This window comes from Boleophthalmus pectinirostris, unplaced genomic scaffold (genome assembly GCF_026225935.1).
Source record: "Boleophthalmus pectinirostris isolate CB_2022bp ecotype Guang Dong unplaced genomic scaffold, ASM2622593v1 HiC_scaffold_13, whole genome shotgun sequence".
In the NCBI taxonomy this organism is placed as follows: domain Eukaryota; kingdom Metazoa; phylum Chordata; class Actinopteri; order Gobiiformes; family Gobiidae; genus Boleophthalmus; species Boleophthalmus pectinirostris.
In genome coordinates, this window is record NW_026571036.1 from 21906595 (window position 1) to 21924070 (window position 17476).

General features: G+C 39.8%; 1 protein-coding gene across 2 annotated transcripts in view; it reads left to right on the forward strand.

Moving 5' to 3' along the window:
* The window catches only part of ptchd4 (patched domain containing 4), a 37326-nt gene extending 21360 nt beyond the window's left edge, over window positions 1-15966 (forward strand). For both annotated transcript variants that reach the window (XM_020923404.2, XM_055149616.1), the window contains exon 3: window positions 14285-15966. In XM_020923404.2, the coding sequence (XP_020779063.2) occupies window positions 14285-15966 (1682 nt within the window). The remainder of the gene's footprint in view (window positions 1-14284) is intronic.
* Window positions 15967-17476: the final 1510 nt, after the last annotated feature.

A 17476-nucleotide genomic window follows, 5' to 3' on the forward strand; every position in this document is an offset into this window, starting at 1 on the left:
GGCCGTACTAAACCTAACCCTAACCCAACACCTCCATGGAGACTAGCAAGTGAACCTTCCACCAAAAAAAGGTTACATGATGCACCTTTAAATGGACCATAACCGCTATTTTATGTTATAATGTACTTTTATCATCAAAAACATACCCGGCGCTGTGTTTCATTCACACATTCTTCTCTCAAATGTAAAACACTGTCGTTGACCTTGTGATGCCATGTGGTAATATAGGAAGCGTTCCACTGTGTTTTTAAACTCCATACACCTTCACTAGAATCATTTGGATAATATCAGCTATAGAACTGTCAATTAGAGGTCTGCGTGGGCCAGATTTTCCCACTCCTGCCCGCACCCGCACTGTGCAGTACTGCTCCCGCCCGCATCCTCAACGAATTGTAATTTTCATTCCCACTTTTGCCCATTTCTGCAATATCTTGTCCTGCTCCTGCCCGTAAATCCTGCAAGGTGGGTCGTTCGTTTTCTTAAGCTCTATCAAACATAGAGAAGAGGAAAGGTGTAAAATGTGTGCGGGATTAGACGACATCCGCAAATTTAGGCTGCTTAAAATGTTTTATTAATGCCAAAGAAAAATATCCAGCACAAATGATGTATGATAGGCATACGTTAATCATTTGTATATTTTACTTTACACTCATATTTAGTATGCGGGACTGCAGTTTATCATCCCAACCGCCCGCTCCTGCATTGTGCAGTCCCACTCCTGGCCGCGCCCGCAATGAGCTTTCAAAATGTGTCCCGCTGCACTGTTTTGTGTCCCGCTGAGTGCAGGGCTCTACTGTCAATCTCTACTGAACAGTAGGTAAAAGGTAGCTATTAACACAAAAACTACCACTTCATGACATCACAAGGTGGAACAGAGCGTTTTGATTTTTGGAGGACAGACTAATAATTCATGGTTACTCAAACATGTGTGAATGAAACAAAACATAACTCCAGGTATGTTTTTGATGAGGTAACAACATTCCAACATGGCCAAAAGCTCACAAGAGTCACTTTAACATAATATAGAACCTTTAAAGCAAAATTATATTGGAACTGAACTAGTTGAATCAACGCATTGCTGTACCAAATAGTCTATATTTCAGTATTCTTAGTATTGTTATGCAGGTGTTTTTGATCCCCTACAGCTAACTGCTCTCCTCTGCCTCGGGGGCTGGCTCTGATCGCGTTGTACTGCTAACTGATGCATTTGAAAACAGAATCCCCGACAGAGCCCATCATTTGTGGTGCAGCAAAAGGAACCCGTTAAATACTGTTCTTTATGAGTCCACTGTCAGGCCATTTGTACTCACCATTACCACAGCACCACCAGTCTTTATCCACTCAACCACTGGGCCTGTCTCTGAATAGCTCTGCCTTTTGTGTTCTGAAAGGAAAAGGTTATAGGAGACATGTTTAGGGCGCTAGCATCAAAAAGGTAATAACATTGAAAGAGGCTTAGTACCAGGAGAATTGTCGTTCACTCATCAAAAGCAAGGGCAACCTGAAACTATATTTGTAGGGTTTGGATATTGTGATGCTTATATGAATAGCTCAGTGTTATTTGTTTCTGCTTATAATGATAATAATACATCATTAAACAATACTATATTTTATAATCTATATAAAATGACTTCAAATGTGCATGTTCATTTTTTTGGATAAGATGCAAGAATCTCATAAAAAAGTAAATGGACTCCAAAAGTGCTGAAATCTTCACTTTATTCTGTTAAGTTGAAGTTTGTGATTTGATTTGATCTGATTCTGTTCCAAAAGTGCTAATGAATTAACATCTGTTGCCATATGCTACTTTTTTTTTTTTTTTTTTACCTGACAAGGGTAAACCAGGATTGTAAAAAACAGAAATTTATTGTAAAACTGCAGTTAAATGTCCTATGTTACATCAAAGTGACTCTTGTGAGCTTTAAGTCATGTTATAATTCGGTTACCTCATGAAAAACATACCTGGAGTTGTATTTAGTTTCATTCACATGTCTGATTAATCCTGCGTTATTGATTTGTCTACACCTCCAAATCTCCTAATGCTCTGTTCCACCTTCTGATGTCATGAAGCAGTAGTTTTCAAGAGCTTCCATTTACTTTTTGTTGAGTAGAGATTGGCAATTCCAGGGCTGATCCAAATTATTCAAAACTTTCTTTATTGAAAACCTTTTCCAAGCACAGTTGAGCACTTCCTGTATCCCCACATGACATCATAAGGTGGAACAGAGAGTTTTCTGTTCTAAATATGGACGATGTGTGTCTTAAACTCCTGTGAATGAAACAAAACAAAACTCTGGTTATGTTTTTGATGAGGAAACAACATTTAAACCAGATAAATCATAAAATTGCTGAATATGCGTCCTTTCAAAGATTAGATTCTTTATCTAAAACTCCAATTATTTTCCCATTATTTGTTGTACTCACTTACAATTAGGCAGTTATTAGTGGACAAACAGTGCGTGGTCCATTGGGACATAGATGATTGGGCCCTGACAGTGATCCAGCCGAGTCCTGACTGTCTTCATTATGTGAGAACTCCTGAATATTGACCAGCAGTGCGCTCGACCTACAGGTTCCAGGGCCTAATTCATTTTTAATGAGACATTTAGCAGGAAGTGGCTCTTAGGCCTGTCTCTGCATCACTAAATATAGTACCACCACAGCAGCACCCTCATGTATTGTTAATCAAGAAATGAAAAAAGTACCAATTACTGCAATGGGCTTTATGACTTCTATCTCAGTCCAGTTTTGTGTGTTTTTTTTGTTTTTTTTCATACCCAGTAAAATCTTTTCTGGTGCAGGGTTCATCATCGGCTTGTCTCCATGGTAATGTCATTGTGTTGTTTGCGATGTTCCACAGCATGGCATTAGTGCACATGTAACTTTTCTGCTTGACTCCATGTATTTGATTTTATTTTTTTTCCTGTAATGTTCTATAATATCGCAATTTATTTAACTTATTTATTAACTTATTTTTATTTATTTATCTCCATGGAGACAATCAGGCCACATCACCAGTCCAGTCAGAATGCATGCCTCCGTGGAAGTTTTGAGAAATAAAAACACCCTTAAATTAACAAGTAAATTATGTGTGTTTTTAAATGCCATACTGTGGAACATCCCAGGCAAAGCAATGACAGCACCATGAGACGAATAGACGACGAACCCTCCACCAAAAAACATATATATTGCACAGTGGACCTTTAATGCGCTTGATTTCAGTTCATATTTATATGCATTGATAATTTATTTCGGTGGCTGAAGGTGAGCTCAGCTGTGATGTGCTGACGCTGTATCATTAGGCACACATCTCCAGTGGGTTCATTAGAGTGTAAAGGAACAGTGCAGTCCATGGAGAACATGACAGCATCTCTGACCTGGAAAATCTTGAATACAAACGTAACATAGGCTCACTGTATTTGACATATGCTTTTACATTGACTGCCCTAATGATGCAATCTTCTCCACCTATCTGGGTTTTGGACAAAATCACAAAGTACACTATATACTTTATATATATAACTTTATTTACAGACTCAGGGTCCAGACCGTACACAGAAGGACACAGCCACAATACACTACATTCACATATAAACCCACCAGCACACACACAACGACACACATAAAAACCCTACAGTAAAGTAATGTCTGGTAGAATTAAAATACATATAGCTGGCTTTTCCAACATTTTCAGGTGTATAATAATATAAGCTACATGATAAGACTTTCACTCGTGGGACATTAAAGGGTCCATATTAGGCTATTTTCTGGTCTGTGTTATAATGTTTCCTCATCAAAAACATACCAAGAGTTGTGTTTTATTTCATTCACACATGTTTAACACACAAATCCTACATATTTAGGCTGAGTTCTTCCACCTTGTGATGTCATGTGACAGGAGGTGCTCAGGGAGTGTTTTTAAACTCCATTCTCTTTCATTCAAATCATTTGGATAATTTCAGTTCTGGAATTGCCCGTCTCTACTAAACAAAAGGTAAAAGGTAGCTTTTAACTTGCTTCATGACATCACAAGGTGGAGCAGATAATTTTGAGCTTTAGAGATGTAGCCATATTAATAACAAAGGATTACACAAATGTAAGAATGAAACAAAGCACAACTTTGGGTATGTTTTTCATGAGGTAACAACATTCTAACATGGTGAATAGCTCAGAAGAATACATTTTGTGTAATATAGGACTTTTAAACTAACTAATAAGTGAATTTAACTATGGTGCAGTGTGTAACTTTTCAGCCTGTCTCCATAGTGTTGTAATTGCTTTGCCTGGATGATAGAAGCAGGTTGCTCCATTATGCCAAGTCACAGACCTTGGTTGGCGTTAGAATGCCAGAGCTTTTGGAGCTTTTGGAACAATAAAAACACCTGTAATCAGTGGTGGGACCAAGTCATTGTTTTGCAAGTCTCAGGTAAATCTCAAGTCTTTGACCTCAAGTCTGAGTCAAGTCTCAAGTCAAATACAAGCAAGTCCAAGTTGAGTCTCAAGTCACTGTCCCATAAGTCCAAGTCAAGTCCAAGTCTTCTGCTTTGCTGATATATATATATATATATATATATATATATATATATATATATATATATATATATATATACTGTATTACTGTAGTACATTTGAGGACACCACATCACAGTACTTCAGTACCAAACAGAGAAGTGGGAGGGACATGTTCCTCCTGTATCATCTGTAAAGAGAAAAGTATTTTCTAGGAATATATACTGTAATTTTTTTTAGGAGAAGCATCAAGTCTTCTCAAGTCACAGGCCTAAAGTCCGAGTCAAGTCCCAAGTCATTGACCTTCAAGTCCAAGTTGAGTCCCAAGTCTTAGTCCATTTTATAAAGCCAAGTCTAGTGTCCTAAAAATAGTGACTCAAGTCTGACTCAAGTCCAAGTCATGACTTGCAAGTCCCCACCTCTGCCTGTAATGAATAAATTCAAGACAGATAGGTTTAATGTCATATTGTCCAGGCAAGTTAAACTAATTTCATCTCCATGGAGACAAGCAAGTACCAGAAAAGTTACTTGACTGTCAAATTGTTTTCTGATATAATAAAATTAAAACTTTCATAATGTCACATCGTGATTCCCATAACAATATTAAGTGAGCTTTACCCATTTTTCTCCTGTCCTGCTCCTGTTTTTAGTGAGTGTGGAACCTATTTGCGCTATATTGGCTCCTCAGTCATGTTTTTCTCAGTGACAAAGCGCTGTAGTTTGCTGTCATCTCAGAGTACACTGGATCGATGCCTTGTAGCGGTCCAAGCTCCTCCTGGAAGTTTTAGAGCTGTAATTACGTTTAATGACTGCGTATCTTTTTGGTGCTGGGAGGAGAGAACACGGGTTTGTGTTATAATGGCGTTGTCGGCAGGATCCTGACCAGGGGCAGTTATGTCCTACCCCCTGCCTCTGGACTGAAATAGCCAGCAGTGACAAACACTTCTCATATGATCCATTTAGAGCTGCAGCACATATGGGACCTATTCTGAGCTATACCGTCTCATCTTTTCCACACAACCCCTCGCAAGCTTAGTCAAGTTTGTGCAGTATTGCACAGTACACAATATTAAAAGTATATAACAACTTCGTGACTTTAATTACTTTACCAATATTGCTGGTTTTCAGATGACATCACACCATTTTACAATATTTAACACAGATGGGGACACTGAAAAGTTTGAGAATAGTTGAGACCTGCAGTGGTGCAAATGGGCTGTTTGGTTATAGGAGGATTAATATTGTAATTTAGGCCTCCTGCCAGATTGATCGCAGTCAAATCAAAATTGCAAATTGAATGGTTGCAATTAGCAAAATGTCAAGGCTGTAATTATTTAGGTTTCATAATAACATTTGTAAACAACAAAACTTCTATTTCAACAGAGACTTATTACTAACGCGTAAAATGATTCAAGTTTAGACCAATAATGTACTGAAACGCATGCAATTCTTGAATTAGTTTGGAAGTATATATTTCTCAAAATAGCTCTAGATAAATGTGCTTTCTGAGTTAAATCTTGATTTCAACACCTAAATTGTTATATGAATCTATACATTTTCAATTAGATGATCTTCCAAAATCACTCACTTTTATTATAACAGCACCAACACATGTTATTTCCTTTCTATTCTTCATTGAAAGTGCATAAACCAAAAACTGATGATTCTACTGACAACATCACACTACAGCACCTCTGGAATCCCTGTTCATTTCCACCTTCGGAGTGCACCAGTAAACCACCAGTGCACTACAGTCTTCCTTGTCTGTGAATGCTATTGGCGTGTTTTGCGTAGGTGTGTGTGTGGGAGGCACAAAAACACAAAACTGAATCCTGATCTTCCCTGCAGACTCCATGTCGTGTCTATAATCTCCTCAGATTCGGATGTTGCAGAGACTTAAGCAGTACATGTTTTACTCTTACTCTTAGGCTCCGACAGATATTATGCAAAACTGGCTTCTAACCGTGAGCTGTGAGCCATGTTATAAATTGTTTTCTCATCACAAACATACCTGAAGTTGTTTTTACTTTCATTCACACTGGAAGAAAATATGCAGTTTGAATTGTCTGTCTGCTTTGTCTGCGATGTTCCACAGTATGGCATTAAACTTATGGTAAATGATCACATTTTTATATAGCGCTTTTCCACCTTCAAGGCACTCCAAGCTCTTTACAACATTCATACACCAGTGTACGTAGACACTAGGGGCGAGGTGGGTTAAGTGTTTTGCCTAAGGACACACCGACACGCATCTGACTGCTCATCAATGATGTTTTTATGTCGAGAGTGAGATTCAAACCGCCAACCTTCGGATCAGTGGACAAACACTCTTACCAATTTTGCATTTGTTTAATTACTTGTGTTTTTATAGCTACGAAATGCCTTGATATAATATTTTTACTTAAAGTCAGCTCGCCTCTCCACAGAAATGACCTGTAACTTGGAGATAATGTACTGTGGCACATTTTAGGCAATAACATCTCCATGGAAACAAGGAGGAGGCGTACTGTCCACCAGAAAAGTTACAGAGTGGACTTCTAATTTGGTTGATTTCAGTTAATATTAATATGAATTGATAATCTATCCCAGACATGTCAAACTCAGGCCCGGGGGCCAAATTTGGCCCGTGATATAATTATATTTGGCCCATGAGATCATATCAAATATGTATTAGAGCTGGCCCGCCGGCTACAGATAGACTATAGAGATGTTATTTATTTAAAATGTTGTTATTGTTTTATATTTAGCTTGTTCTAGATTCAATGTTTCATCAAAACTATTATTAAACATTTATTTTAATAAGAAAAGGTTTAACAGTATATATCTCTAAAGAAGAGAAAACATACAGATGTTGTTGACATTTTTCAATAAATATTTAGTTTGGCCCATGACTTAGTCCCAGTTTTTCATTTTGGCCCTCTGTGAATTTGAGTTTAACACCCCTGATCTATCCTGTTTATCTTGCATTTATTCAATTATTCCCAGGATTGTTGCATCACAGGTAGAAATCTTGGACAGTTTTTTTTAGTTCATAAATCATCACCAGACTCGTTCTAAGCATTGCTTCTGTGAAACTGTGCTCTTTAAAACTGCATACATCAGCTCATCAGTTTTTATCTAATTTTTATCAAACAGTATGCACTGAATCAAGAGAATAATGTGTAGCCATTATTTAAAATTCTAAAACATGACATGCCAAAGCAAAATATTCAAGTTTAAAGGCCAATAATAACAAATAGTGCACGTTTGTCCTTTGGAAATTACTGCAGCTGAATTTGGGATTTTTAGAAGCAGAGCAGCAAAATTGTCCAAATTCTGGGTTTACTCCAAAACCGATTAGCATTGAGCAGCAGTCACGCTCACACCCGCGTGCTTCTGCCTCCTGCATCTGCTTTTATTGATTTCAACCATTCACATCAGCAGGTTTTCCTAATTTGGCCCTACAAGACGGACAAGATTATCATAATTGCTAACTTAGGGCACTTGTTTGTGTTTGGATTGTGGGAAAATGGCAAAGTTGGACATGATAGAGAGAGGACATAGAGACGTGCATAATTCCCTTTGAAAAACTGAATGTGGTATTTGGCAGCAACAGACTGGCATATTTTGATCATCAAGTTATACACTGAAAAACGTACTAGCTGTGTAAATTTAAATGAAAGGAGAACATTTAATAAGATTTGAGTAGATTTGACAAATAAAAGTATCTATCAATGGAATAAGTATTTCTTGGTTCAAACAACACAGGATTTAGTTTCTTAACAAAATGCGTTTTCGTATTTAAAGTATAAAAAGGCCTGTTCTATTGGTAAATGATTTTACTAGAACTCAAATTAGCATTTTCTTAATTTGTCATTTTAACCAGGAAAGATTTCCCTTTTTGCAGTGTACCGATAAGGTTAATAAACAATACTTTTGTGAAAACTCAATTCCACAAGTGCAAATAAGCAGACACAGACATCTTTGATTTCTAATTTTGGCTTTTCCACAACACCAACGCTGTTTTCATTTGAAGCAGTTGAGTTGCTTGTAGGTCAGACTTGAGTTTGAGATGAGAAGAACAGGAGGTTGCTGCTAATTGGGATCTGTGTCATTTGAAGGGTGAAGATTTCGCACCACTCTTGCTCTGCAGGAAGATGTAGAGGTGTGAATCTGCAGTGTTAGTTCTGTTTCACGCGGACAAGTTTACTCAAGTGAAAAAGGCACGCCACATTCAAATAGTAGTGTATACAGTGAGAAAACTGGCACATGTATTTACAGTTGAATAGATTTATATTTGACTTAAAGGTTGTATAGAGGATTTTCCAAGGAACGAGAAATCCAGCGACTGTTTGTCCTTTTTCAAATGTTGCGCATGCGTGAAACCACCCCCCCTCCCCTACAGCTCCTACGTAGAAACGCCTTCTCCCGCCTCCTCTTTACGCCAGAAACAGGTTTGTTTACAGTCGGTGAGCTGCACATGACTTGTAAACAACTAACTACAGTGTTGGTTAGGCAAGACGGAGAAGTGAGGAGCGGGGGAGCGGGTGTGCGGACATTTCGTTCGCGGACGAGAAGTGAGGAGCAGGGAGAAGAGCGGAGCAGGGAGAGAGGAGAGAGGAGAGGGGAGCGGTGCGCGGAGATTCCGTGCCCGGAGAAGTGAGGAAGCAGGGGGAAGAGCGGAACGGGCAGCGGGGACAGGAGCAGGAAAGGGGAGCAGAGAAGGTTGCGCGGAGATTCAGTGCGAATGAACTAGCTACAACACGCAGCAGCAAGCGGACTCTTTCTTTGCCTTGAAAATTACGTTTTCAGACATAGGATATCGCTTTCGTGTCCTGAAAAACGTTTGACTAGCTCTTGGAAATAAAGTACGTTTTCATAATAAGCAGAAGTGACCTGTCCAGGAGTAATTTGGCGACCAGTGCGTCAGTCTTTAGACCCTGCGTCTGCTTCAGTCGCGCCATCGCTGGAATGAATCTTCAAGAATCACCTTAGTTTGGCTTCGCTGCTTTTCCCCTTGTCTTCTTCTTTCAGCGATCTCAAAAACGGACTTTCTTTTGCGGCTAACTGCTCCTGGATTCTTGTCTGCCATTGCAACAAACTTTGTGCTAACTGCGAGGAAGATATAGGTCAAAAAAAGCCGCTAAGAACTGTTGCGTTGGTGGAGTAAACAGCGTCTGTGGACTGCGTGACAGGCGTACGTAAACCACGTACCGGCGGCGCGCAGGCAAGTCAGTTACGCTAGAAACGTAGGGAGATTGATTGACAGCCTGTCAGCTAACAGATAACGAGGCAGTGTCGTTATCTATTGGCAAATGTTTAGCCCCACCACGTCCAGAGTTGATGAATTTTTATTCTCTTTTTTTGGTCATCATAATTACAAGGCTACTGCACCTCTATAATGCTATCATTGACAATTTGAAACAAAAAAAAAATCCTCCATACAACCTTTAAAGGGCCCATATTACGCTCTTTTTTTTATCTAGGTAATAATGTTGAATCCTCATCACAAACAGACCTGGAGTTGTGTTTTGTTTCATTCACACATCTTTAGCACACAAACCCTGCATATTTAAGAAAACACGCTGTTCCACCGTATGCTTGTGGTGACACGTGGTAATACAGGAAGTGCTCCAGTGTGTTTTTAAACTCCATACATACATAAACTCCATACTTTGCTAGAATCATGTGGATCATATCAGCCTATTTCTTCTGAAAAAAAAAAAAAAAAGTAGCTGTTAACTTGAAACCTACAGCTTCATGACATCACAAAGTGGAACAGAGCATTTTGAGCTTTTGGTATGTAAACTGATAGCCTGATTCATCAGGCAGTTTCACTTCGTGGTCTGACCTCGCAGCATTAGAATTCGTTCGCTCGATCCCGTAGGAAGAAGGGCAATGCCGTCTTTCCCCTTGATAAAATTTACCAAACATTCCAGCTTTAAATCCTCGATCTCGGGAATTGTTGCCAAAACAGAATGTATGGCTCTTTACTGATTGGCTGGTGCCCTAACTCGCACTTTTTTGCAAACCGTCCAGTGTATTCCAATTTCTGACCTAGTCGCTGGAGAGAAATGAAATTTAGTGGAGGCACTGTGGCGCCAGCCTGGCTAGTACTGTAGACTGACTCATAATACAGGATTATTCAAACATGTGTAAAATAAAATGGAACAAAATACGCAATCCTTGTACACTTTGGTAGTACCGGTAACCACTCCACTATATCAACACTTTACATCTGGGGGTTCTAGTTGTATATTAAAATAAAATAAGAACAGGACTATTGGTAAAATTGTCCATGTTTCTTCTTTCTCAAGACATGTCTTATGTGTTTATAAATCTTTGCTGTACCCAGAGCCATCTTGGCCCCTAAAATATGGTCAAAATATAACAAACATAAACCACTGTTATCTCAAACCTCCTGCTAACTTGAATCATGGTGCTTTCCTATCATGCCCACCAAATGACATTTCATTTAACACCCTGTGCACAGAATAACACACATGCCTGTGCTATAATGGAGGAAAGTGTCCCCTCTGCGTTTGTGCTAAACCAGCTGACAATAACTAATTGTCTTGCGGCTCAGCTTAATAAAACTAAAAGCAGGAAGAGCCAGCTAGCCGCCTCATTACATAGGCATAATCCTTTCGACTTAATTAACATTTTCCTTTGTCAAACAAGAGGAAATTTATAATGCTGTCACAGGAACGGATCCACCAGCAACATGGAATAAGACTGGACAATGTGGACTTTGTTTTGGAAAATAAACTGTATTTGATGAAGAAAAAGCAAAAAGAACACTGACATAACATGCTGACATTATACTGTGCAGATAGGAGGAAATGTCCGTTTTTAGGATCGGTTAAATGGTATTTTCATGACAAACAGTAAAATGTAATGTTGATAAAACCACACCGCAAAATCTTCTACTAAATAAACTTTGTTGGCTGTGTAGTTTCATTTGCCTTGGGATCCAGAATGCACACTTCTTCAGTACTTTGTGAAGATGTGAGTCTGGTCACTGATGAATCTCTCCGAGTTCAAATGGGTGTGACTGACAGGTGGATTAGTCAGTCAGGGACACGCATGGCAAAAAACATGGCAGATTTTTTCAGAATCATTTAGCAAAGCACTAAACCGTTAATCCGCAGTGAGATTCAGTTGATTTTATTTGAAAGTATAGGAGACCAATGAGCTCCTTCGTTTCACATGTGTCACTGAAAAAAGACAAATCTGACTGCACGATCACGTTTGACTGGACTAGAGACTCGGAGTGTGTGGGGTTCAGACTGATATTGATCTGTATAAAAATCCAGAGAAAAATGGTTTCATAGCTTTACCTTATGCAATTACTAGTATATATTTCACCCTTCAGTTGCAGTCTGCAGAACAAAAATACTTTTTCAAACTCCCGAAATGGCCTGTGACCTGTAACCAATCAAAGCCAGAATGTATGGGTTTGGTTTTCATCTTACTCAAAGTTGTGTTTTGATTTTTGAGTTGTGATTTGTGCATATTGAGTAATCCTGTGTCATCCAACATGTGAGTTTTTTTTAGCCATTTCAGTTCTTCTCCATCCACAGCTCTGTACTTATTTGTGATTTTTTTTTTTTTTTAAAAATCAGACTCCAGGTCATGCATGTAAAATGAAAAAATGTCAAATTTTATAACACAGAATTGAAAATCTGCTGCTTGCAACTGTGAAATCCAACCCCGAAGATCGCTTCTCTGAACAGGAAATCAATAGATCCTTTTAAACCATTTTTGAGCAATATTACAGTTTGCAATGCACAAAATGTAAAATAACGAATGTATGTCACACACAATACCTGAAAAAGAGTGAGATGTGTATTAACATGTAACAACAAAATCATTACAAAAACAAAATCTGACCAAGCAGCTAATTCCCATGCAGTGATAAGCAGATCTGTGCTGGTATTTCACAAACGCACAGCGAGTGGGTGGCTGGATATTCTTGTGTGGGAGAAGTTGCACTATAGAGCCAATGTTTTTGAACACTCTTTATTCAGTTCTGTTCTGAATCTTTGCTCTAGTGAAAATCTGGGGGGATATATGAATGAGGCTGCTGTTTACCGCACTGAGGAAGACATCACAAGACTTAACTCAATTAGACGAGAGGCGACGCTACCACAGCCTAATCACTCTGTCATGTTTAAATGATCACAGAGCTGCACTGCATTCAGCGATGAAACTGAATATAGCCAAACATAATGTCCCTCCTGCTGGAACCAGTATGGAAGGGACTGTAACATGCTACAGCTCCACAGCCTTAATGAGAAGAGGTGGGCGATACACCAAAACTATGACAATTATCTTCACAGCTAGAACGCAAACTTTAGAGACTACATTACAATTTAATTCCTATCATAATATATGAAGTAGTTAAGGCTATCTACTTCTTATTTCTCCAGACATATTGTAAACTGACCAAATGGTGAAGTAAGCAGGAAACATTACAACATAATACAACATATTTTCAACAGTTTGTCACAGGTAATGTTGTCACGGTACTAAAACTTCTGTATGATATCAAGCAAAACACACAATGTTCTATAACAATTGCAGTATCATAGCAAAAAAAAAAAAAAAAAAAAGAAGAAGAAGAAAAAAATCAATGCAATGTCAATTATTTTTATTTTTATTTTTTCAGGTCATAAGAGATATCATCATTTCACTTGGTTCTACTTCTACCAACACTACTATCCATATAGGCTACATACAAAATATCATCATTGGTAGAGTGATCAATTCCAGATCCCAAAAATGAATATTGTCATTGTGTCCTTGGGCAAGACACATTGCACCCACCTCACCTCAAAAGTCTGTGTACACTGGCATATATAAAAAACATTATCAGTTAACCCTCCCCCCCATATGTTTTATGAATTGAACACACAGAGTCTGGGCAGGTCCAAAATAAGTGAGAGGTGGTTTAATTTTTCAGTTTGCAAAATGTACAGTTTGTGTCCATTGCCCTTCTAAGATGATTCTTTAGCGGATAACAGTGATGTAGAAGTTTGTAGCACATTCTCCTTTGCTTTTGGTGATGAGATATTTGTGAGGGAATGCCCAGACATTTTTTTCATGGAATATTGTTAATAGAGTTTGGCTGCGAACAGCGCATGACTAGGGCTCTGTTTGGGAGGTGCACTTGTGGCGATAGTCTCTTTTTCCGTGGTGACTCATTCATTATAAGACAAGTTTAACTGAAGATGAAGCCAAGTAAGTTCCTTTAGAAATTTTTTCAAAGTTTGGTGCTCCGCATCTTCACTCACGCCTGCTCAAGCCGCCATCTTCGGGTGCTGGCCCTGTCCTGCCGCTTCCCCAGTTTAGGCTCCACTAATGACATCACTCTGCTGCAGCCAATGAAACAGCGGCAGGGGTAACCCTGTCGTCATATCACTGAATACATCTCAGAACGTCTAATAAACAAAATATGAACTAAAACGTGTCAAATTGACTATTGAGTTTGGAAAAATATCACATTTATACATATATATACATTTATATTTTTGTTTATTAAAATAAAATGGCAAATACTGATAGGGACTATTTTGTCTTTCCCAAGTATTTGTTGTGACATATCCCCACCATCCCTGTGCAAACCTACGCCATTGGGTTCCTTGATGTAAAGGTCTTTGAAAGCCTTGAAGGTAGAAAAAAGCATCATATGAAAATGTGACCATTACCAAAATAAAATCAGTGCATTTCCGGTGCTTAATCAAAGTAAACACTGAACAGTGAACCTCACATTATCTTGTCCTCTGTCTTTCAGGCCATGGAACCAAAGGTGTGTTTGAGCTGCTTGCGGGCTGGAGGAGGACGAGGGAGAACCTGCCCTTCAAAGAGCGTGTGGCAGATGCGTTTGCAGACGTGATGGTGTGCTACACTATGACCAGCTCTCTCTACATCATCACCTTTGGCATGGGAGCCAGCCCCTTCACCAACATCGAATCTGTCAAGATCTTTTGCCAGAGCATGTGCGTGGCAATCCTGGTCAACTACTTTTACGTTTTCTCTTTTTACGGATCTTGCCTGGTTTTCGCTGGACAGTTGGAGCAGAACAGGTACCACAGTGTATTCTGCTGTAAGATCCCATCAGTGGAGTATCTGGACCGCCAGCCCACCTGGTTTAAAACTATGATGAGTGATGGGCATGACTTGTCCACACACCATGACAGTTTGCCCTACCAGAACCACTTTATCCAGCACTTCCTCCGCGAACACTACACTGAATGGATTACTAACACTTATGTCAAACCATTCGTAGTGATTCTGTATCTCATCTATGCCTCTTTTTCATTTATGGGATGTTTACAAATTAGTGATGGATCCAACATTGTAAACTTGCTTGCTAGTAACTCTCCAAGCGTTTCATATGCATTGACCCAGCAGAAGTATTTCAGTAACTACAGTCCTGTAATTGGATTTTACATTTATGAACCAATTGAATACTGGAACTCTACTGTGCAAGAGCATCTCAAGACTCTGAGTCATGGATTCAATAAAATTTCTTGGATGGACAACTTTTTCCATTACTTACGGGTGGTGAACGTGAGTGCGTCCACCAAAAGTGACTTTATCAGTATCCTCAAGGGCTCGTTCCTGCGCAGCCCGGAGTACCAGCACTTCACTGAGGACATCATCTTCTCCAAAAACCGCGAGACAGATGAGTATGACATCATCGCCTCACGCATGTACTTAGTGGCACGCACCACCGAGAAGAAGCGTGAGGAGGTGGTGGAGCTTCTGGAGAAACTTCGACCACTGATGTTGATTAACAGCATCAAGTTCATTGCCTTCAATCCCACTTTTGTCTTCATGGACCGTTACAGCTCCTCAGTCATCTCGCCCATTCTGACCTCAGGCTTCAGCGTACTCACCATCCTCATCCTCACCTTCTTCCTGGTCATCAACCCGCTGGGGAACTTCTGGCTCATCCTCACGGTCACTTCTGTGGAGTTGGGTGTGTTGGGTTTGATGACTCTCTGGAATGTTGGCATGGACAGCATCTCAATCCTGTGCCTTATTTATACCCTCAACTTTGCCATGGATCACTGTGCACCACATCTGTACACTTTTGTACTAGCTACAGAGCACACCAGGACGCAGTGCATCAAGCTGGCTCTGGAGGAGCACGGGGCAGCCATCTTGCAGAACACTTCCTGCTTTGTGATTGGGATAATGCCCTTAGTGTTTGTGCCTTCCAACCTGACCTACACACTGTTCAAGTGCTCCCTGCTGACCGCAGGCTGCACACTGCTGCACTGCTTCGTCATCCTCCCCGTCTTCCTCACCTTCTTCCCGCCTTCCAAAAAGAGACACAAGAAGAAGAAACGGGCGAAGAGGAAAGAGCGGGAGAGAGAGAGGGAGCGGGAGAGGGAGAGGGAGAGAGAGAGGGAGGAGATTGAGTGCATAGAAATCAGGGACAATCCTGATCATGTGACTAATGTCTGAGTAGTCAGCAGTGAGTATCTGTAGGTATTCATGTGTTGATGTGAAAGACGTGCTCTCCGGAGACAAGAGTCTCTGAGCGGGGGGTTGGAGGTGTCCAGTAGAAGGCACCTTCTCTCCCAAACAGTAGCAGCTCCGCTGGCCAGAGTAGAGCTAGTCCTAACGGTCAGTCCCAGTGCTTCTCCCTGGACAGTGTATCTCATTTGCACAAACATGCTCATAGTCTCTAAGCTCTTTGTGAGCAGCTGGTATATTCCCCAGCTCTTGATTAAACAAAGCAAATGAATCAGTCAACTTCTGCCCATGATCAATTATTCAACCTGAAGCATACAAAGATATGTAGAGTAAGGAATATAGCAGTCACTGAAGCCAAGGATGTCCACTGATGGAAATGTTTAGCTTGTGTCAAACTGTGCAGAGGACACATCTCACACTTTAGGGCAACCTTTGAAATAAAACGGAAAGAAACCAAAACCTGAGGAAAGAGAAAATAGGCTACTCTGGACTGAAAGCACACCGCATGCTCTTTTCTTAAACATCCAACATGTCTGATCCACCAGACCGGGCAGATGGCATACACTGTGTCCATTTTGAAGAATTATTGCACATTGCATCGTGTGAAATTAGCTGTTAGTTTATGTAAGCAGGGAGAGCATGTGTGGGGGGCAGGACTGCAGTGGGCGGTCCACGTCAGATCAGTCTGCAGCAGTGACTTTGCACCACAACAGTCAAACCAAAAGAGTCTGTGAGGCCTGAATACTGGAGTGGGGTTATGTGTAAGAGGGTATGAGAGGATGAATGTCATAGCACTGAGGCAGGTCCTAAAGGGATGTACTGAGTCTAAATGAAAAATATAACAGCTTTATAAGTTATTAATGGTTTGATCTAATTGGATGGTTTTGCTGACTGGTTAAAGCAGAGTTTATTCAACTCTTGGAGAAGACTAAATATGAAGTTAGAGACTTTATGGTCCCATCTCTCTTAGCTTAATCTTTTGCCATTTACACCATGTGCCAAATACTAAGAAGAACCGATGTAGAGCATGTTTCACTTAAATAATGGTTTCTATTGTGGAGAAGTGCAGTTCTTTGGACTCACTTGATAGAGCCTTTGCTTCCGTAGATTGTTGGAATACACAAACACTGTGCTGAATGTAGCAAATATAAAAGTAAAGTAGAGTAACTACAGAGCAGAGCTCTCTCAACGCAGTTGTGAATTAAATGACCCTCATAAACACAGGCAAGCAAACAGCCTGTAACATTTGTATTACATTTCCAAGACAAAAATCCAAACAATGCCATGAATAATGGTCTAAAACTCCAATCTTAAAAAGTGTCTAAAACATGTGTATTTTTATTCAAGCAATATTTATCCAAAATAATACCACTGCCAAGATCAGATAAAGATCTGGGCTTGTCAGAGGAAACAAACCTGATGATCTACCTGGAGAATAGTCCTTATACTGACACAGTATCACTCATGTCCTCTTTTGTGAAGAGCATTCACAAGTGTT